The 22,028-nt window shown below is 51.6% G+C and overlaps 1 protein-coding gene across 1 annotated transcript in view; it reads left to right on the top strand.

Moving 5' to 3' along the window:
• The first annotated feature begins 1,547 nt into the window (after window positions 1–1,547).
• The window catches only part of TG (thyroglobulin), a 243,772-nt gene continuing 223,291 nt past the window's right edge, over window positions 1,548–22,028 (top strand). Inside the window, exons 1-10 of the mRNA XM_008684160.2 lie at window positions 1,548–1,629; window positions 2,558–2,666; window positions 4,008–4,105; window positions 5,173–5,376; window positions 5,744–5,903; window positions 13,521–13,627; window positions 14,330–14,473; window positions 14,676–14,861; window positions 18,316–19,410; window positions 19,844–20,431. Of these exons, the coding sequence (XP_008682382.2) occupies window positions 1,563–1,629; window positions 2,558–2,666; window positions 4,008–4,105; window positions 5,173–5,376; window positions 5,744–5,903; window positions 13,521–13,627; window positions 14,330–14,473; window positions 14,676–14,861; window positions 18,316–19,410; window positions 19,844–20,431 (2,758 nt within the window). The 5' untranslated portion in view covers window positions 1,548–1,562. The remainder of the gene's footprint in view (window positions 1,630–2,557; window positions 2,667–4,007; window positions 4,106–5,172; window positions 5,377–5,743; window positions 5,904–13,520; window positions 13,628–14,329; window positions 14,474–14,675; window positions 14,862–18,315; window positions 19,411–19,843; window positions 20,432–22,028) is intronic.

The following is a 22,028-nucleotide window of genomic DNA, read 5'->3' on the forward strand; positions in this document are numbered from 1 at the left end:
CCTGGAGCTGGGGCTGGGAATGGAGCTGGAGCTGGTGCTGAGGCTGGGGCTGGGGCTGGGAATGGAGCTGGAGCTGGTGTTGGCCTGGGGCTGGGGCTGGGAATGGAGCTGGAGCTGGGGCTAAGCTAGAGCTACAGCTGGACTTCGGGATGTTGGAGCCTCGACCCGGTGTGATTCCCCAGAAAGGATGTACAGAACAGGATTTCTTACCCATTTTTAATCCCACTCCCTGCCAGTTAAAATAACTGTTGAGTTTTACTTTCCAGACTTTGTATCATGAATATAATAATGATGAGGGTAACCAACGTTGGGTAGTTACATGCAGGGGCTGTTTTAAGCACTTCGCGTACGTTAACTCTGGCAACATTCATGGCACCTCTGCTGGGTAGTATGGTCGGCTGATGTGCAGTTAACATCCTTCCTTTTCATCCTGGGTGTGGAGCGCGCTCCCCCTGCCAGCCCGTCCTGCCCTTCCCCTGCCGCGGGATAGCATCCCTCCAGACTCTCACCAGCCCTCCCTTCCACTCAGGTGCCAGGTCCTCCCTGCCGGCCCACCGCCCCTGCCCCTGCCTGTCACCAGGCCCTCCCCCTGCAGGGGGTTCTGCGGATCTGTGACCCCCTGGCACCGTGTCATTTGCAAAAGGAGAAAATCGGTAATAGGAACTGCTAGCTTCTCTTGCACACGCACACTTCAATGTCCGTTTATTCCCTAGCGAGGAGGTGCACGTTATTATTTTCCTCTTCCATCTGTTTTCTAGAGACGGAGGCAGGGGCTCAAGAGGATGAGGTGAGATTCCCGTAGTCACGCAGCGAGATGAGTAAAGGAAGGAGCCTGGCTTTGCTAAGAGAAAACACACTGCTTTAGGGTCTCTATGCAGAAGGTACAGTCCCTGCGGCCTTTGGGGTGGGGATTCTGAAGTCCTGGGTGGAGGGGAGAGGAGAGTAAGTATGATTAGGAATGTGTGTGTGTATTTTTCTTTCCTCACTAAAATTCTTATATTCTGTACTAACGACTTTGCCTGTTCCCTGCCATATTCTCATGGCCTGGAATAGTGTCCGCCAGTGGGGGGCTCTCAAAAATATTGATGGATGGATGGATGGAAGGAAGGAAGGAAAGAAGGAAAGAAGGAAGGAAGGAAGAGAAGAAGAAAGGAAGGAGAGAGGAAGGGAGAAAGGAAGGAAGGAGGAAGGGAGGGCGGAAGGGAGGGCGGAAATGCTGTTCTCCCAGGAGCGCTGAGCCTTTTGGCCCGCAGACTTGCAGAGCTTGTAAAGATGAATTCACTTCACTTGTAAAGATGAATTTCAAAGCCTCCCCAGCCCTGTTCTGCTCCACAGAGCCTCAACAGGATTCTCGTCCCCCACTGGCCACACGAGTGTCCTCAGAGGGAGAACAGACGCAGGTGGAGGACCCCTTGTGACCAGCAGAGAAAACAGGGCAGGCACTGCGTCACTGAGTGCCCGTGGGCGGGGGAGCTGCTCACGGCAGCGCTATAAAGGCTCCCTGGCCAGAGCCAAGGGTGAGCAGGGGCTTCTAATCCTTCATCCCCAGAAGGGCCCACAAAATGGGCCTGGCCTTGTGGGTCTTCAGTCTGCTGGGCTCAGCCTGCTTGGTGTCGGCCAACATCTTCGGTGAGTTATGAGCCCAAGGCCATGGAGCAGAGGGTCTGGAAGGAGCTCTCAGGCTCCTGGCAGCCAGACTCTGCCCCAGTGCCTCGGAACATTTGCGATCTCATTCAATCCTCACAGTGTCCTGAGGAGGGTTTTCAGATGAAGAGACAGAGGTTCAGAGAGGTGGACTGAATTGCCTTGAGGTCATTTTAGCTCACCCCACCCCATCCTTTAAGTGAATCTTTGCACTGGCAATTTTTTTTCTTTAATTCCCTTAGCTAGCTGAGGCCATCCATGTGAGGCATTTGGAGAGTAGTCCAGTCCACAGGTAGCAAAACCCCAAATCCACCCAAATAGACATAAGTTCGAACAGAGGCTCAGCCTCTTGCTTTGGTGACTTTGGGTAAGTCTAAGCTTCAGTTTTCTCATTGGAAAAGTAAGCCAGTGACACCTCCAGATGTGGTTGTGACTTCCCAGTAAGTGCCTACGTGTCACCTGCCTTCTCAAGGGAGATGACGACTTGTGAGAGTTACTAATTAGTTTGCATTCCTGACCTGTGCCAAGAAGGTGTCCTGCCCCCAGGGATGGTTTGATAAACCCAAAAGCACCTTCTTTCTGGTGTTCAGACCTAACCCCACCGAGGCTCAGGGGAACATGAGGTCTGAGTTTGGACTTTGAATCCTGCTCTTGCCAGTGGTTGTGACCTTGACCACATGCCTGTCGCGGTCTTAGTGACACAAGGGTGAAATGCAGACATCACTTCCCAGGAGAGGCTGAGGGTTAAACGAGCCAATGGCATACTTAGAAACGCGTGCATAATGGTCAGATTGTGAGTTAGGATGTGATTGTTGATCATGATGCCAGAAATACAACCCAGGAGAGCGTCTGTGTCTTTGCTACCAGACTCCCATGCGTACACTTCCCTGATGAGCGGCTTCCCTCTCCCCAGAGTACCAGGTGGACGCCCAGCCCCTGCGTCCTTGCGAGCTGCAGAGGGAGGAGGCCTTTCTGAAGGGAGCAGACCACGTTCCCCAGTGCACAGAAGACGGCAGCTACCAGTAAGGCTTCCTCAGCCCCGTGGACTCCCGGGGCCCTAAGAAAACTTCAATCTTATCTCATCCCCTCCCCCCGACCCTGCGAGGTGCCCTCACTCTCCCCCGCCCGTGCCCATGACATGCGGCCACTGTCACTTGGGGGGTGCCCGCCTCTCGGGTCTGTTCCTCAGGCTGATGGACACTGGATAATCTGACCAGAGCGCCCCAGGCCCTGCTTCATCCCAGCCAGGACCGAGGACTTCCCTTCTTTTCCTGCCAAATCTTGCAGCGTAATTGCTTTAATGAAAGGGGTGGGGGATTGATGTGCTGCCCCCACCTCCCCCCCGTGGGTGCTCTTGAGAAGTCAGGTAGGGGGGACGTACAAGCCGCCTGGACGGACGTACAAGCCGCCTGGACCTCAGCCCTGCCGAGGCCTGTGATCTGGGCCAGGCGCTTCTGTCTCCCCACAGTGAGCTCCTTTCCGGAAGGGGGTTTGGCTGCCCTAACGTGAATGTGCATCCGGGACTGTCCGTGTAGAACGGAGCGATAATCTAAATAACTGCCCGGCAGAACGTATAGGGCTCCTTTGTGTGGGCCTGGAGTTTGACATTCCCGTGCAATTGTAGTCACGTTGGATGAGGGGAACCCCGTCCACGGACTGCATTCCAGGAAACCCCTGTGAGTCATCCCTGCCTACCTTTGTTTTCTATGCGCTCTTAATGCGCCCCGCAGCACCCGACACACTCCCGAGAGTGCAGAGACCCTGTGGTCTGGCCCCTGCATTTGGGCTTCTGGAACATCTGGAGCAGCCCAGGAGGCGGGGGGCGGCTGGCCTTTGAAGCCTTATTTATGTCGCCGTTCCCCGTCCCTTGCAGTTCCAAGCCCCCCCCACCCCCGGTCCTCCTCAGGAGGCTTGCCTATGCTTTTCTCTTCACCCAGAGCACCTTGGACCTCCTTCTGCCCCTAGGAGGACACCTGATCATTCTGCGGGCCTCATTGCAGCCACCACTTGCCGCGGGCAACCCATGAACGGGGCTCCCTGTGTAACCCACGCCCAGGGCTCCTCTCTCCGCCGGCCCGGACATCACTGATGTTTTGCCCGCCCCTGGGCCACTTAACAAGGGCACTGCCTTTACCCACTTGTAGACAGGATGGCTGGAGGGTGGATGGCTGAGATGTCTCGGGGATGAGCAAGATAGGAAAAGTCCTGCTTTGGCGCTAGGTCGCCCACCCCTCTCCACTCCATGTCTCCCTAATTTAAATGAATTAAAACTCGGAAGACCGGAAAGGAAGAGGAAAACTAAGCTGGGTTGCAGCTCAGGGCCCCAGTTACGCTGTCTGTGTGTGTGTCTTTCCTGCCCGTAGGACCGTCCAGTGCCGGAATGACGGGGGCTCCTGCTGGTGCGTGGATGCCGACGGCAGGGAGGTGCCCGGCAGCAGGCGGCCTGCTCGGCCCGCGGCCTGTGAGTGCAATAACGGGTCCTTGTGGGAGGGAAGGAGGGTCCCTGTGACCCGGCAGGTCTCCCTCTGGGCTGCTGGACATTCCTCTTCCAGTTAGGATAACAGTTCCACACACAAGGCCCTCCCTCCTGCAGGACTCTGAAAATCCAGTGGGTCCAACAAGTCATTTGTTCAGCAAACAGGTGCTGAGCTGGCCCGCTTGCCAGCTACCAGCCTGGCACTGAGGAGGCCCCAGGGCCGGACATCCAAGGCCTCTGGAAGCAGAATTAGGCCGCGGACACATCTAGTGCTTTCTCGCCTCAGATGTTTCTACAAGCTGAGACTTAGGTGAAAATTTCCCTGTTAAAAATAATGATTATCATGTGTAGCCAAAGAAACACAGCCCCCTGTAAAGCATGTCAAAGCTAAGCCTAAAACAAAGGTCCCTGGAAGTTGGTCATCTTTAAATGGTGATATTGAGCCTGGAGCCAAAGATCTCCTTTAAGGAGAAAAGCTCTGTTTGGGGCACAGGGTCATTCGCGGCCAGCCTGGCTAGCCTGGGGAGCAGACTGGCTCCCAGCGCGCTCTGGCTGAATGACCCCAGCCCGGTCCCACACCCTCATCTGTTACACGAACGTAGGATCCGCCTCACAGGATTTAAGGCACAGATCGAACCCTGGGCACACAGTAGGTATTCAGCAGGGGCAGTGATTGTCAAGGTCACTAATCTAACGGACCGAGGAAGGCGGTTGTGTTCCAACCCTACGGATAAGGAGGGAGGCCCAGAGTGGTGCAGGGAGGGTTCCGCAGGGAGGGTGTGGGCAGGGGCACGGGAATGCGGTTCGACAAGCTCTGCAGCGCCGGGACTGTGGGGGGTCCGGTGCACCGATGGGCACTTGGAGTCGGCCCTTCCCTGGGATAAAGCCAGTAGGAGCGCTGGCCCTGAGCTCTCCGCCAGCTCTGAGGATCCCTGGGTTGTGGGCCTGTCCTTCCCTCTCCCCCGGGGGTGGGAAGGACATACCCAATCTCCAGGGAGGGAGCCCGGCGCTCTCCCCGCAGCCCGCTCTGACACTGCTCCTTGCACCCTTAGGTCCATCTTTCTGCCAACTGCAGAAGCAGCGGATCTTGCTGAGCGGCTACCTTAACGGCACGGCCACAGCCTACCTCCCCCAGTGTCAGGATTCGGGGGATTACGCGCCCGTGCAGTGTGACCTGGGGCGGGAGCAGTGCTGGTGTGTGGACACAGAAGGGATGGAGGTGTACGGGACACGCCAGCGAGGGAGGCCGACACGGTGTAAGTCTCTGGAGCCCCGGCGGCCCGCATGTCCCCCAGTGTGCGCAGCTTCCCACATGTAACCGAGACCTTCTCAGGTCTCCCTGACCAAAGGAAGAGGGCCTGGCCCTCAGTACAGAAAATGAGAGCATTTTAGGAAGGTTTTATCACTTCTAAAGCTGCCACGTGCTGCACGATCGGGATTTGCTGGCTGGTGGTTAGAAGCATAGGCATGGAAGTCAGAGAGCACTGGCAAGTCCCCCGCACAGGACTCGGTCTCTGTGTGGTCTAGGTCATATGTCTTGGAGGCACGTCCCCCTCCGGACTGCAGAAGTGCACGCCCCTACTCGTACCTAAGCATTGAAGATTTTTCCTTGGAAATGCTCAGGTCCCAGGAGCTGTGAGATAAGAAACCGCCGTCTCCTCCACGGGGTGGGAGACAAGTCACCTCCCCAGTGTTCTCCAGATGGGGGCTTCCTGCCTGTCCAGTGCAAGTTTGTCAACACCACAGACATGATGATTTTTGACCTGGTTCAGAGCTACAACAGGTAAGGGGAGCTGGCCTCTGGGGTATGCGCAATGCTGGGCCATCTCTTGCTACCCCCCCGCCAAAGCTCATCCTCACACTGGGGCTGGGGGCTTTGGGGTGTCGGAGGCACAGGCTGGTGGGAGTCGAGAGAGGCCTCACTCTCATAAGCTGCTGGACATCTGAAGGATAACAGCATTTTTAACAAAACAAGCTGGCAACAGCCATCCGAATTAAAAATACGTGAACCCCACTCAAGGGCCAGGCGGGCCACAGAAATAAAAAGACCAGAAAGCGAAGACACACGTATTAGGATGTCTACGGCATTGCTTCTCACTGTAGCAGAAAATGGAGAACAAAGTGACTGAGAAACCCAAGGTGGATGGCTGGATAAACGGGCCGCCACCGTAAATAGTTATGCAGCCGTTAAACAGAAGTGCACTGGAGCTCTACCGGTGGATTTGGAGAGGGAGCTGCAGCATATGTTATAATTTGATACAAGATACAAAGCACTTGTATGGTTTACTTTGTACAAAACAAGTGAGCACACATCCTTTTACGTGCGTGGACAGTGATGCAGTTCTGCTTGTGTCTGTGCCGGACGAGGTGAGCACAGGGGATCGGATGCATGAGTGTACACGGGGTGGCGATCACGGCCATCGGCAGGGTCACGTTGCTGTGGAGAAGCAGGGGTAGGGAGAAGGGAAGCAGCGGAGAAGGAGAAAAGATGGCACTCTTGCAAGCATGGGCCTGACCATATTTATGCGTTTTTGTAAATTGCGTGTATGTATGCACCTATAAATAAGCGTAAAGACTGAAGTAACAACCGTACAAAGGGAAATGCATGGTAGATCTTGGCCCAAATAATCAGATTGCTCTGGTTATTCAAGCTGGGCACTTCATCGTTGTCAAGGGCCAGCACAGACTTCAGACATGATTGAAACGCCCTGAGCGAAATCAGTAAGAGTATTAGTCTGTGAATACTGATGGGAATTCTCTGGGAGAACCTGAGCCTCGGTGTGGCTGCCTTCCAAAGCCACCCGTTTCTTTCCCTCTCCGAGAGAGAATTCCCATGGGCTGTGCCGGGAGGGGTCGCAGGATCATGGGCCATAGGAGCGGTTCCATAGACAAGCCTTACTTGAGCTATATATATTTTTAAAATGCAAGCATTTCGAGTTAACTCCATGAAATTTCTGTTTGTGTAGGTAAAAAGAGTTGAACATCAGCAATTTCTTATGTTTAATTTAATACACAAAATTCTGAACTCTGAATTCCCCCATGGCACCAGGAAGCTGGCCTTGAACTGTTCTTTTTAGACTGATCACACACGGTCCAGCAGTCCAGCGCTCTGTGTCCCTCTGTGTCCCTTTGCCTTCTCCTTCCGTCCATGTTACCTGCCTGGCCCCATAGCATTTGCCTCTGTGACCGTCATTCGAACTTGGCCACTGCTTGGCAATGTGACCTGTTCATTTACCCTCTCTGTGTCCCTGTGCCTCAGTTTCCCCATCTGAAATATGGAGACAGCTCCCTGCCCACTAGGTCCTGGTGAGGATCTGATGAGGCCTCGTCTATGAAACCACTGAGACAAATGCAAATTATTATGCATCTGTAGGGATTCCTCCTGTATCACCGAGCTGCAACAAATGTAAATTAAGTTTTTTTTTTCCCTCCCAGGCATAGAGAATGGCCTGCCTGTGTGCACATAAGAATTTCCCAAAAGCCCGATTTACTGATATTCCTTGGTGCAAACCAGTGTGCGCTCAGTTCAAGTTCAACTGAGTCCTTACTCTATGCAGACAATTTGACATCCTTCTGCCTCCTTTACTACTTACAGAAATAATTATGTTCTCCCGCAGACAGATGAGGAATCTGAAACACAGGGCCTAAGGAGCTCACCCTGGGAAGCACAGTCAGTGGGCGCTGGAGCTGTTTGGCTCCGCTTACTATCCCACACACCCTCGATTCAGCTCTCTTTCCCTGCAGCACCCAGCATAGAGCCTTGTGCACAGCAGGCGTGCAGTCTACGCTTACCACCAGTGCATTCAAGAGCGTCTTTGCGGGCGCTAGCTTGAGGCGCAGTTCCCAGCTCCTTCCACGAGAGGGCAGTCAAGTTAAATACAAAAGTTCAAGACTAAGCATCCATTGTTTGAGACAAACAACAAAATTTACTCCTGAAACGGGATCCTTTCCTTTATGTTAGCAAGCATGTCTCAGGGGGGAGTTCCGATTTAGAAAGGTCATGGGAAGGGTTGGGTGGTTGGTTACTGGAAGCCCAGCCGTATTCAGGGGTTTCTTGATAAGCCGACCCGGGCGGTGCCAGGCCCAGCTGCTCCACAGGGCATGGTGGTAGGAGCCACAGAGGCCACGTAGAGAGTCTAAATTCCCTCCCTAAGGTTGCAGATAAAATACAGGATGGCCAGTTACATTTGAATTTCAGATAAGCAAGGGGTAATTTTTTAGGATTAGTGTGTCCCCAAGATTGCGTCAAGAATTTTGAGCCCGTGGGGGGAGATTGGGTATATTCTGAATTTAGGAAAGAATGGACTGGCCAGGGAAGAGCAGAAGGGGTGCGGGGAGGCAGCTCTGTGGGTCTGGAGGCTGCTGCACAGGTCCAGGTGAGAGGCCATGTTGGCGCAGACCGAGAGCTCATGATGGAGAGCACAGTGAGGAGACGGGAGGGCTGGAGAAACATTGCTGAGAAACATTGGTGAAGGTGGAGGGTGATGGAGAGGAAGAGCGACACCCAGGTCTGGTTTCTGGGCGCATGGGACGGGATGAGTTTGGAAAAGGAAAGTCACAAGTTTGATTTTGCAATACTGAATCTGAGAGGCTTTCTTTGGGACATTTAAGTGGAGATGATGATGCAGCTGACTTATTTGCACGTGGCCGGTAGGGGAGGCCGGAAGCCTACGGCGAGCTCATCGGCCAGCCTGCTGTGGGTTCTTCATGTGCTCGGTGACGATTTGCCCTTGAACGTGGCCGTAGTGTTTGCCCATTTGAAGCAGGTCCTTTGGCCTCCTGAAGGCCATGGCTGAGGACACCTGTTTGGCTGGTGACTTTGAAAACCATGTCGTGGTGTGGAGTAAGCGTTGCTGGTTTTTCTGACTCTACCCCGCTTCCCCACTGCCTTCACCCACCACTCACTGGAGAACGCATTCTGGCCAAGCAGACTGTAGGTCAAGGTTTGAAGAGCTGATGCCATTGCCAGGCCTTAGTGGTCCAAGCTAAAAGTCAGTTAATTGGTTTATCAGCTCTTGTCCTTAGTGACTAAGCAACCTCAGACTTCCTTAGCAACCGGTCTTCCTGCAGATCCTTGGCCACCCATGCCAATCAGATAACCCCATGAGAAGGATCAGATGCATCTTAATGTGTGGCAAAGAGACATCATTACAGAACATGGGGAGAAATCTTCGTAGACTGATCGTCGCTTACCCTCATGGGAGACATCCATGCCAGGTCACGGCTCCTATTTGAAGGAGCGCGCTTCTGGCACCTAGATTGCTAATTTATTAATTGATGGTTAGATTTCTGGAGGGACAGTCTGTGGGTAGAGTGGAGAATCTGACTGAGTAGCGGTGTCCGCTGCCTGAGCCCAGGGCACGGATGCTGTTCTGCACGCGACCAGGACCACGTGCCTGGTGGGGTCTGACGTTTCATGTTCCAACTGAGCCTGAGCTGTGATTTCTCTGACTCTGGGTTGGCCCTAAGCTGAGCATCAACTCAGGACTGCCACCTTTCCCCTGCACTATGATTTTCTTTCTTGAGAACGTTCTTACGATCCTCCTGAGGTTTGGCTTTAATTCGACCGAAGGGAAATACGTTGTTTCCACTAGATGAAATACATCATTTTTTATTTTTAAGGTTTTGTGCTGATTTTCTCTTCCTCCTTTCTTCTGACACACCCCGAACAGGATAGAAATGGGAAATAGAGGAGATCACAGGGGAGGCAAAATAAGGGTAGAAAATAAGAATAACACAAGGCAAAGGTGGCTACGTACCACTCATTCTATGAAGTTTTCTTTTTTTTTCTTTTAAAAAGGTTTTATTTAAATTCCAGTTATTTAACATACAGTGGAGTAGTAGTGTCAGGTGTATAATTTCACGATTCAGTACTTACATAAAACACCCAGTGCTCATCATAACAGAGCACTCCTTAATCCGCATCATCTATTTAACCCATCCCTTCCATATCACAAGTGAAAGGGTTGCATATTTGTCTCCGAGCACCTTATAACCAGAGGAAGAGAAAACACTCTCAGTTTTGGTTTCCACCAGATAAAAGTAAACCTGTTTTTCAGAAAAACACAATTTTTCTTCTATTGAAGATGGAAAAATCTTTGTTCCTCCGATCTTCATAAAAGGGACGATGCCCTTTGCCATAGGGTCCTCTATGACTTGACTATGCCCTGCTGCTAGCAAGCCAGTCTGTTTCCTAAGACCCTTGTCTAGAAGGAGAGTGGGCATGGAGCTTTCAGGAACAGTGTGTTCATGGTAGAGATGCTTGCGTCCCGACATTCTCCACCAGACTTGTGCTTCCCCCAGTGATGACCAGCCTCTCAGTTTCTTTTGCCCACACTCTTGTCCTCCACCCCTGCTTTTGAACTTGGGGACATGCTGATGATCCTTCTAGACACGTTCTCCATTCTCTCCTTGCCAAATCCTTGTTCTTAGTTTCAGAATCCCACTCCAGACTCACTTCCTCCGGGAGCATTCTTTGGCTGTGCACCAGGTTCCAAACCTGGCTGGCCCAAGTATTAGGATGGAGCCTTCCCCCTCTTTCCTCTGGACCTGAGGTTCAGTGTCAGTAGTTGGACTTTTGTTGGGGGGCAGAGAAGGGTGGGGATCTAATAAGCAGGAGGTTGGAAGCATGGCAGAGGCCGTCCCACCCTGGCCTACAGGAAAGCACTGATGACAGTAGAGAAGCAGTGACTAAGCCATCCCAGTGCCCATGGCTATGCTGGAGGAAGATTCTAGAATTCAGAGTGGTGATACCGTTCCAGAAATCAGCTACCAAAACCAGATTGTATCAAATCTGACTTGGGAAACAAAGGAAATCGAGGAAGTTCAGAGTTTGAACTTCTTATTGATGGTGGGGTGCTCTGAGGAACAGGCTCTGTCTCCGAGGCAGCCCCCCATCCCACCAGCTGCTGCTGAAGAGCAACCAGGTGCGACGGACTCAGGATGCCTGGCCCCGGGTCTGGGCTGGGCGAGCTCACCACTCTGAATCCCAGGGTTCTCAGGTGAAATGCAGCTTTTGAAGGGTTGTTGTGAGGATTCAGTGAGATTAGAGGGTGCTTGGTGCAGTGTCTGATCGTCCAGAGCACGCCCTCTGTTATTTTCTGGAGTAGTAATGATCAGCAAGGACCCCGTGTGGCTAGGCCAGGGCCGGAGCTCTGACACGTCTGGCTCCAGACCCGAGCTCTTTTCCGTGCACACAGCACTGTCAGCGCAGGGGGTCTGCCCCCGAGGCCAGCAGAGGACAGCCCTCGAGAGTCCAGGTGGCAGTAGCTGCCTTCAGGTCGTCTTCCTGGGGGGTCGGGAGGACCCCCTTCCAGCTGAAGCCACCGTGATCTCCCGTATGCAAGGAGGAGGGATATCGGGAGTGAGGTCCATGCAAAAAGCACATGGAGGCCCAGGTACTGGGTAGCTATTAAGACCGTAAACCCAGAGAGGACTCTGACCCTGACGTGGTGGGAGGAAGATGATTCCAAAGTCCTGCTGCTTGCCCGGGTCCTGGGACATGACCCTGAAGTGGGCCTTTGGGTCGAATCAGCAGCACATGGGTCTAGAGTGATTGAAACTTTCTGTGCGTCGTGCTCGAATGGGTTTCAGGGCCTGGGGTCAGCCAGGTGCCCCATCCATGCGTTCTTTGGCGCACGTGTCTTCCACATCTGTTAGATACCCGGGAAAAAGCAGAGGAGAGTCTCCGAACAAAACAGAGTCACGTGCCTTTCAGAATGTGGGACAGGAACCAGGTGCAGCCAGCATACACGGAATAACACCACTGGCAGACGTAGGCAGCACGTGGTGGGTAAGACCTGGGTTTAAACTCTGTCTCCCACTGCTGTTTCAAGATTGATGGCCGACATACCTTCTTCACCTCTAAAATGGGTACGAGAACATACCACCTGCCTTTTAGGAGTGTAAGTGTGTTAAATAGGTCAACGTGTATCAAACGTTTGACACGTTGTCTCTTACAGGGTAGTGCTCAAGTAATGCAAGTGATTATTACGCCAGGATTAGTGCTTTTAGAATTGAATTATCCCAGGTTTCAATTCATGAATTTTTATTATATACTCTCCAATCCATGGCAACTGGGCAAAGTGATTTTTTGGTTTCTGTTAGGCATAACTCACTGTTACACTCCTTTCGATTTAACTCACAGGTACACAATAAAAGACCAACAATATGGGAAAAAATCCATAATGGTGTAGTGCTTTTGTAGGCTTTGTGTTGCGTATTCATTCCCATGCAAATTAGCTAATACTTGTTGCAGCCCCCGTTCAGGCTCTGAGCAGCTCCTGTGTTATCTGTGGCCTTCTGATGGTGGTTCGTTTGCACTGTGCTCATTGCAGTGTCTACACAGGCCGTGTTGTAGTCTACCCTTGTTATCTAATGTTATGCATGCATCCGTGTAGGAAATTTACTATCATTTACTTCTTAATTTTCCTATTGTTGGACACTAAGGTTGTTTTCAATGTTTTGCGGGGTAGATGGTGCAGCGGTGGGTCTCTTTGTGCAGAGAGCTGCTGCTTCTGCTAACTTGTTTGGGGATATCTTTCCAGACATAGGTAGAAACACATTATGCTTGGTTCTCAGGCACTAGCCCTCTAGGGCATAAAAACAAATCTCTCGATGTTGCCTAAAGATGAAACATTCCTCTCTGGTTGCTAAATCCTTGCGCATGGGGAGAACTCTTCGGTACAGTTTCACATCACCTAGCTTCATCTTACTTCCAGGATCCGGAACCCAGCCGATTAGCTCCCGAAGGAGTTGCCAGGTCGGACATGGCTTGGGCACCCTTTCTCTGCCCTTGTGGGACGGGATGTGTAGCCCTTCTAGTGGTGTCATGTTGATTTCGTGTGTTTTCAACTATGGAACTGTGAAATGTCCTTAAGAATTTCCTATGGTGGAATCTGGCTTCTTTTCAAGTTCTGGAAAAGTTGTCAAGGGCTCTGCAGTCCTTTGATCTCCCCACATGAGATCATCTACAATGAACCATATGTTTGTCAAGCAGACTTGGCCTTCAGTCCCTGGAGTTATAGTCTAGTAAAGTTGTACTCCAGTAATGTGAGGTTCGTCACCTGTTTTCCACCTGATCCTAGGAGGCACACACTTGGGTAGGAACTGGTGAAGTGCCACGAGGGAGGGAGACGACTAATTAGTAGGTGACAGCTGAGCACAGTTTCACTGTCCCTCGTCCAGCCCGGCTCTGGCCAGGTAAAACCAGCTTAGGAAAGAAATGCATTTACTGCAAGAAACATGGAGCACATGGCATGAGATTAAAAAAAAGAGGAAAAAAAAGCAGACATTCCTTCTCTCCAGATGGGATGAGGCCACATTTACTTATTTCTGCAAGAAGAGCTTGTGAAGCCTCGTGCTTTAGGAAACAGTGACCATAAATCTCATTGTGTCTTAGGTTTCCAGATGCCTTCGTGACCTTCAGTGCCTTCCGGAAAAAGTTCCCCGAGGTGTCTGGGTATTGTCACTGTGCGGACAGTCAAGGGCGGGAGCTGGCTGAGACAGGTAAGTGCACCTCAGATAAGTGAAGGGGGAGAGAGAGGCATTCCCCAAACCCGAAAGCCTAAGTATCATTGCCTGCCAAGCAGAAAGAGCAGTGTCTGCCTGCTCCTTTGCTAGGCTGCCTGGGGTATTGAAGAGACCACAGTTTGCAAATGTTCAGCTATGGTTCTTTGCACGCAGCTGCTGGTACATATGGAGCCTTTGTGCGCACTGGAAAGAGGCGTCCCGCTCTGGGGCAGATGCAGCTCTGAGCCTGGAGAATTGAACACAGGATGCGTTTTAATCTGCTCTCGTGAGCAGTGCTCCTTTGTGCTGTGAACAACCTGCACAACTGCACATGGCAGCCCTGACTTTGGAAACCATTAAAATATTTTTTCTTTCTTTCTTTTTTTTTTTTTAAGATTTAATCCATTGAGAGGGTGGGGGGAGGTAGAGAGAATCTGCAGCAGACTCCCTGCTGAGCACAGAGCCCAACGTGGGGCTCGATGTCACGACCCTGAAATCATGACCTGAGCCAAAATCAAGAGTCAGACACTTCACCGACTGAGCCATCCAGGCGCCCCCGAAACCATTAAAATCTTGATCAGACCTGATGCATAGTGATGCCCGCCTAGGCGCCAGCCCCCTAATGTCTGTTTGATTGGCCAGGTCAGGACTTCCCTTCCAAATGCACCCGGCCCTCGACACGCTTCTGTCCTCACTCAGGTTTGGAGCTGTTACTTGACGAAATTTACGACACCATCTTTGCCGGCCTGGACCTCGCTTCCACGTTCGCCGAAAGCACCCTGGTGCGGATATTGCAGAGACGGTTCCTAGCCGTTCAGCTCGTCGTCTCTGGCCGATTCCGATGTAAGTACCGACTCGACAACACGTGCGCGTCTCTGCTTGGAGGAGACCACTTGGGTTTTAGCGTCGCCGCAGCCACCATGGCTGTCCCCCCGAAGCGGGCGTGAGGGTTTACGACGCTGTCAAAGCAAAGAGAACGCGTGCTGTCCACGCGGGAGCCTTGCTTCCACGCTGTCCTCCCCTTTCCCTCCCGCCTCTCCCCTAGGCCCCACAAAATGTGAAGTGGAGCGGTTCACAGCGAGCAGCTTTGGTCACCCCTACATTCCGAGCTGCCGCCGCAACGGGGGCTACCAGGCGGTGCAGTGCCAGCGGGGAGGGCCGTGCTGGTGTGCGGACGCCCAAGGGAAGGAGATCCATGGAACACAGCGGCAAGGCGAACGACCGTCCTGTGGTGGGTTGCCTCTCTGGGGCCTTCTCTTTTGTTCTCGTCCGGTCATGTGACTTTGCCTGTTTGTCCAGACCAAGCGCTCCACAACCCGTTCGTTCCACGGCCTCCTGAGTGCATCCCCGAGGCCCTTCGAGCAACGTGATGGAAAACCCATTTATCGTCATTAACTTCCAACATCTTCCTCCTTCTGTGTTAGACATAGGTGCTTCCTCGGTGAGCTCAGAGAATACTGGGGGCCTCCTAGGTGAAGAAACACAAGGGAATTATGTTTACTTGCGGCACGAGAGAAGTGGGTCCCAGTAACTAAAGCAGCGCCAAGCAGGGTAGGGTCACTTCTATCTTGCACAGTGTGTGAAGAGGAGACGTTCAGGAAGGCGTCATGGAAGAGGTCAGGCTTGATTAGAGTCTTCTCCAGTAAAGATGGTTCCTGAAGGAGGAAAATAAGGAGAGGCGTTCTCTGTCTGTAGAGCGGGACAGTCAAATTGTAAGGACATAAATAATAGGCGTTGACATGCTACTGGTCACTGAATCTGGACGGAGGCCATAGAAACAAATTGTTGGCGTCTGAGCAGGGTGGGGCTCTGCACTTTAAGCCTGGGGGGATGGTCGGGCTGAGACAGAGCGGTCTTTCCTACCAAAGCAAAGGCTGGGGCACTTCATCCTGGAGGTCAGGTGAAGACGTTGAGGGGTTTGAACCTGGAGAGTTCTGTGATGGGTTTTGTGTATAAGAAAGACCACCCAAGCATCCTGCTTCAAGGAGAGGTTAGCAGGATTCGACTGCAGGCCATGAAGCCAGTGTGAAGGTCATTGCAAGGTCCTGAAGGACGAGGAGGGGACTATATTACTTTCCTGGGTCACTGCAACAAATGTCCACAAATTCAGGGACTTAGAACAACAGAAGTGTATTCTCTCACAGTTCTGCAGCCCAGAAGTCCAAAGTCAAAGTGTCAGCTCCGTGCTCCCTCTGAAGGCTTCCGGGGAGACTCTTCCTCGCCTTTTTCCTGGCTTGTGATAGTTGCCGACAGTCTCTGGCATTCCTTGGTTTGTGGCAACGTGGCCTCCAACCCTGCTTCGTCATCTGCTGGCTGCCTTCCCTCTGTGTCTGCTTCTGTGTCTCTTCCTCTCTTCTCGTAAGGACGCCGGTAATATAAAGTTAAGAGCCCACTCGACCCTAGTATGACCTCGTCTTAACTATCTGCGTCGACAATGACCCTATTTCTAAATAAGGTCACATTCTGAGGTTCCAAGAAGGATGTGAATTTTGAGAAGACATAATCAACCCAGCACAGGGACCAACACGAAAGAAGTGGCGGTCTGGGGAGAGGGGTGTGGACATGAGAAGTGTCGCAGGACACTCCAGTAAGATTCTATTGCATCTTACCTGTAAGATCCCAAAGGAAGTTAGGGGTGACGGCGAGGGAGGAATCCAGAAGCTGGACAGATTCCACAAGATCGCAAACAGTGAAAAAAGGAGGCAGGCAAGTCTTTTTATAGCCTCAAAAGAGATCAGTGCTCATGTTCGTTGATGTCTCCAACTTCACATTCTGAGCGTTGTGCATGGTGTTTGCTGGTACTCTATCTGCCAAGCGTGAGAACGCAGAAGAGCATTTTGAAGCTCTGCCTTGAAGGCATTTATGATCGCGCTGTCATTCTCTTAAAACCGAGAGAATTTTGTGCCCTCCACTTTGCAGGTGGAAATGGAGAACTGTGGTTTCCAAATTAAAACCAGAATGCTATCAAATGCAGCGATCATATATTTTTACACTCTCCTCTCTGGGGCATCCGTCCTATTTCCATGCAAACAGATGCCACGTGGAATCAACGTCCGACTGTTTTTGCCTTGGTGACACTACATAACAAACGAATGGAAGGGATATGCCCTTAATTTGGAAAGAGAATAAGCAAAGCAGTGAAATTTATTTCTTCCCTACCTTCCTGTAATACCTTCCATTCAAGGCAGCCATGGCCTGGTAGAGGGATGTGTTAGGGGTTCGGATGTTGCCAGTCTGTTTTCTCTCTCTGACCACATGTTCCAGTTCTTTCTCTGTTGCCTGGTTACAGAGGGAAATTGGCTGACTTCCTTTTTGGCATCCGTGTGAACCGAAGGGAAAGAATTATTTTTAAAAAGTTGGGAGTGGGTGGGTGGGTAGCTGAAAAGGACCTCTCAGATTTACGGTTTGATGGAGAAACATGGAGCTTACTTGCTTCCACCTGTGTGATGGAGACGCTTGGAATTGGAATTTGAAGTCTTTTTTCTTAAAGTGATTGCAGTCAACCTAGAATATTCAGATAGAATGACCTGACCATGCATGGAGTTGACTGAGCTGATCACTGTTTAATTAATAACTTCAGGGAAAGGTCAGGAAGCTTAGAAAAATGTGCTAAGTGTGTTTGCTGCATTGGGCATTATTGTATTATATTATAGGAAATACCCTATATCCTGTAATATATTATATATTACAACATAGGAAAATATTTTTTTATTATAGGAAATACTAATAGCATTTAAAGTATGGTTCTCTTGCTCCAAGAGACTATAAACTAGTTAGCCTAGACAAGCCTGCCCACAAGGAGGGAATAGGCAGCCACACGAAGAGCATATAATGAAGCATTAAAGTCCATTAAAAATTCCAACAAGAGAATGCTGGGGGGAAAAAAACCCCAAACATTTCATTAAAAACAAATAGGCATTTGTTGGTGTACTAGTTTCCTAGGGCTGCCGTAATAGATTACCACAAACTGGGTGGCTTAAAACAACAGAAATTTATTTCCTCCCAATCCGGAGGCCAGGAATGTGCAGTCGAGGTGTTAGCAGGGCTGAGCTCCCTCTGACGGCTTTAGGGAGGAGTCCATCCTTGGCCTGTCCAGCTTCCGGCGGCTGGAGCAATCCTTGGCCTTCTTGGGCTTGTAGCCACATTCTGCCCCCATCTTCACATGACCCTTTTCCCTGTGTGTCTGGGTCTTCACATGGCCTTAGGAGGACCTCCATCATTGGATTTAGGGCTCACCCGAATCCAGTGTGACCTCATTTCAACTAATTACATCTGCAAAGACCTTACTTGCAAATGACATCACGTGCTGAAGTTGTGGGTGGATAGGAATCCTGGGCTGAGGAGACAGGGAGGACTTTTGGTGCCTGTGTGTGATCAGGTTTTCAGAAAGGGGGCTGGTGCCCATGAGCCTTGCCTTAGAAAGGGGTCACCCTCCAGTGAAAGGTAGGAGAGGGAGTCAGGTCAACTGGAACACTCCCTCCCCCAAATGGCCACCACAGATCCTGCTGGGGGTGGGGGGCATAGAGAAAAATAAAGAGATAAGAAGAGAGAGAAGGCAGAGATAAAAATGTCGATGTTCTTCACTGATATTTTGGACATCTTACTACCAGAAGGATCTCTGGGGTTGTCTCAGGATTACTTGTTGACGTTAACACCATTTCTCCTGTTTGCTCTGTCTTGTGCAGCTGAAGACCAATTCTGTGCCTCAGAGAGGAGGCAGGCCCTGTCTAGACTACACTTCGGGCCCTCAGGCTACTTCAGCCAGCACAGGTTGTTCTTGGCTCCTGAGGGAAGACAGGTGTCTCCGAGAGTAGCCAGATTTGTCACATCCTGCCCACCCCTGATCAAGGAGCTCTTTGTGGACTCTGGGATTCTCCACCCAATGGTAGAAGGGCAGGACCAACAGTTTTCTGCCTCAGAAACTCTCCTCAGAGAAGCCATTGGAGCGATTTTTCCTTCCCGAGAGCTGGCTCGTCTTGCCCTTCAGTTTACCACCGACCCAAAGCGCCTCCAGCAAAACCTCTTTGGAGGGAAATTTTTGGTGAATGTTGGCCAGTTCAACCTGTCTGGAGCCCTTGGCACAAAAGGCACATTTAACTTCAGTCAATTTTTCCAGCAGTTTGGTCTCCCAGGCTTCCGGAATGGAGGGACCAATCTATCCAAGCCCCTCTCCTTGGGATTTGATGCAGATCCTGCCACAGAACCCCCTGAAGCCTCTAAGAAGGGAGCTGCTACGAATAGGCCGATTGTGGGCAGCTTTGGCTTTGAGATCAACTTGCAAGAGAACCAAAATGCCCTGACATTCCTTTCCTCTCTCCTGGAGCTTCCAGAATTCCTTCTCTTCCTGCAGCAGGCTCTTTCGGTGCCAGAAGACATAGCGAGGGATCTGGGTGACGTGATGGAAATTGTGCTCAGCTCCCAGGGCTGTGAGCAGACGCCTGGCAGTCTTTTCGTCCCACGGTGCTCGGCAGAAGGAAGCTACGAGGATGTCCAGTGCTTTGCCGGGGAGTGCTGGTGTGTGGATTCCCGGGGCAAAGAACTTGCTGGCTCCAGGGTTAGGGGTGCACGGCCCAGGTGCCCCACAGAGTGTGAGAAGCAAAGGGCTCTCATGCGAATCCTCTCGGGCAGCCTGCCCGCTGGGGCCAGCTTGTTTGTCCCTTCTTGTAGCAGCGAGGGGCATTTCCTACCCGTCCAGTGCTTCAACTCAGAGTGCTACTGCGTGAACGCCGAGGGTCAGGCTATTCCTGGAACTCGAAGCGTGCCTGGAGACCCCAAGCCATGTAAGTCTCTGGAGTAGCCAAACCACAGATCCCGATTCTCTCTTGGGCCCTGACACAGTGCATTACAGAAAAAATGGATTCCGTTGTAGCTTACGTCCCAGCTGCTAGAATGGCACAATTTGCCAGTTCATGTAAAAATGGTCCAGAAAAGGGTTGATACTGTTAATCATTCTGGTGAGTGAATAGGGAGACTCGTTTGGCCTTCAAGAGCTCAAAGCTTCCCGTAGTACTGACAACAGCCAGTCACAATAGTGCCCATGGGGTGATGGGGATGCTCTCTGTCTAGATGCTATTTCCAGATTTATGGTTGATGGGATTTCTGTGGCTGCGTAAGGTTTTAGATAGGGTTTGGACAGTCAGGGGTTTTCATCTTGATCTTTCTTGGGCTCATGGAACTTTTTCACCTGACATACCTTCTCCTTGTTCCTCGCAGGCCCCACCCCCTGTCAGTTACAGGCCGAGAAAGCCTTCCTTGGGGTCGCGCGAGCGCTGGGCTCCGGTTCCAGCATGCTGCCCTCCTTCTCCAGCAGCTACGTCCCGCAGTGCAGCACCAGCGGGCAGTGGAGGCCCGTGCAGTGCGACGGGCCCCCCGAGCAGGCCTTCGAGTGGTACGAGCGATGGGGGGCCCAGAACAACAGTGGCCAGGAGCTGACCCCTGCTGAGCTGCTAGGGAAGATCATGAGCTATCGAGAAGCAGCTTCCGGAAGCTTCCAACTCTTTATTCAAAGTCTGTATGAGGCTGGCCAACAGGGCATCTTCCCAGGGCTGGCGAGATACCCTTCTTTCCAAGACATCCCGCTGGCGGTGATGGAAGGCAACCTGACCCAGCCTGGTGGGAACATCCTTCTGGAACCCTACGTCTTCTGGCAGATCCTGAATGGCCAGCTCAGCCGGTACCCAGGGTCCTACTCAGACTTCAGCACTCCTCTGGCGCACTTGGACCTTCGGAGCTGCTGGTGCGTGGATGAAGCTGGTCAAGAACTGGAAGGCACCCGGACAGAGCCGAGCAAGGCCCCAGCATGTGAGTTAAGCCATGTGGAAAGCTGAATCTGTGTTTGTACCAACAGGGTGTCTAGTGGGGGGGGAGGTGTTGAATGTCAGAGCTGGCATGGAGTTCGGGTATGGCCGTGGCTGGAGCCCCAGAAGCATTAGCCGGCTCTGGCTGCTGTAACAGATACCACAGACTGGGTGGCTTCACCAGGAGATGTTTCTTATAGCTCTGGAGGGTGCAAGTCCAAGATCAAGGCGTTGGCAGGTTCCGTTCCTGGTGAGAGCCGTCTTCTGGCTTGCGGAAGACCACCTTCTCGCTGTGTGTTCACACGGCAGAGAGAAAGAGCTCTGGTAGCTTCATGGTTTTATAAAGACACTAATCCCATCGAGAGGACCCCACCCTCCGTGGCCTCTTCTAACCCTAATCACCTCCCAAAGGTCCCACCTCTGGGTACCATCACCTTAGGGGGTAGGGCTCCAATGCCTAAATTCTGGGGGGACAAACATTCAGACCACGGCACCAAGGCTCCTAGAAAGGAAGTGATTTCCCTACACGCCGGCAGTGGGCAGTGGCAAAGTTAGCGTAGTTCATTTTTAAATGTTCGTGTGATCGATTATTTAAATCAAGGCCTCACATTTGAGCCGGATGTCGTCTGTGTGCAAAGCATGATCTTAGGACCGACAAAGTCTGTCAGGTGGGTGTCACCTGGCTCTTGCCCCTCTGTAATCTCGCACCAATCAGGGGCAGCGTCTGATTCACCAACACACGTTGGGACTGTACTCACAAGGACGGGCTAGGCGCTCTGGGCCTCAGGAAGGGCTCCTGCCTTCAAAGTGTCTTTAATTTATTTGAGGAGTTTAATTGCACGACTGATTGGAGAGCAGCTGAAGAGGTCTGTAAGTTCAACTCTGTGGCAGCTGGACTTATAGGAAAGCTGTGGTCTCAGAGGCATAAGCAGAATGAGGCTGACTCTGTCTTCAATTAAAACGTCTTATTACCAAGTGGCCCTGCCAGAAGCTTGAAAGGATAACGAGACGGAGTCGACACTTACTATCCAATGAGAAGCCCTCTAACCAGCAGTAGCTGAGATTACAGGTGCTATTTCAGCTCTCCAAGGCCAAAGAAATCTCTCAATCCAGTCTTTGCAATGTTCAACATTGTCCACACCTTTCCGGATCCTGTTAACATCAGTCAGACGATTTGGACATTAGCCAAAGTTTAGGCTTAATTTGTTTTTAAAGATTTTATTTATTTATTTGAGATAGAGCACAAGCAGGGTGAAGGGCAGAGGGAGAAGCAGACTCCCCACGGAGTGGGGAGCCCGATGCAGAACTCGATCCCAGGACTCCGGGATCATGACCTGGCTGAAGGCAGACGCTTAACCAGCTGAGCCCCTCAGGCACCCCAAAATTTAGGCTTCAGCAGCAAGTGGGTTTTTAGAATGTTGGGACATAGGAACATGCGGTGAGAACATATTGAATGCCTGGAGACCCCCAACTAGGGTTCTCCACTGAAGAGCCGAGTCCCAGCAATGGGCTGACCCCCAAGTGAATGCATCGACGCCAGCGTGCCTGTTCCATAAAAAGTCTCCTTCATTTTTTTTGAAGTTCTCTATGCCAACGGTCAC

This window comes from Ursus maritimus, unplaced genomic scaffold, assembly GCF_017311325.1.
Source record: "Ursus maritimus isolate PB19 unplaced genomic scaffold, ASM1731132v1 scaffold_9, whole genome shotgun sequence".
NCBI classification, from domain to species: domain Eukaryota; kingdom Metazoa; phylum Chordata; class Mammalia; order Carnivora; family Ursidae; genus Ursus; species Ursus maritimus.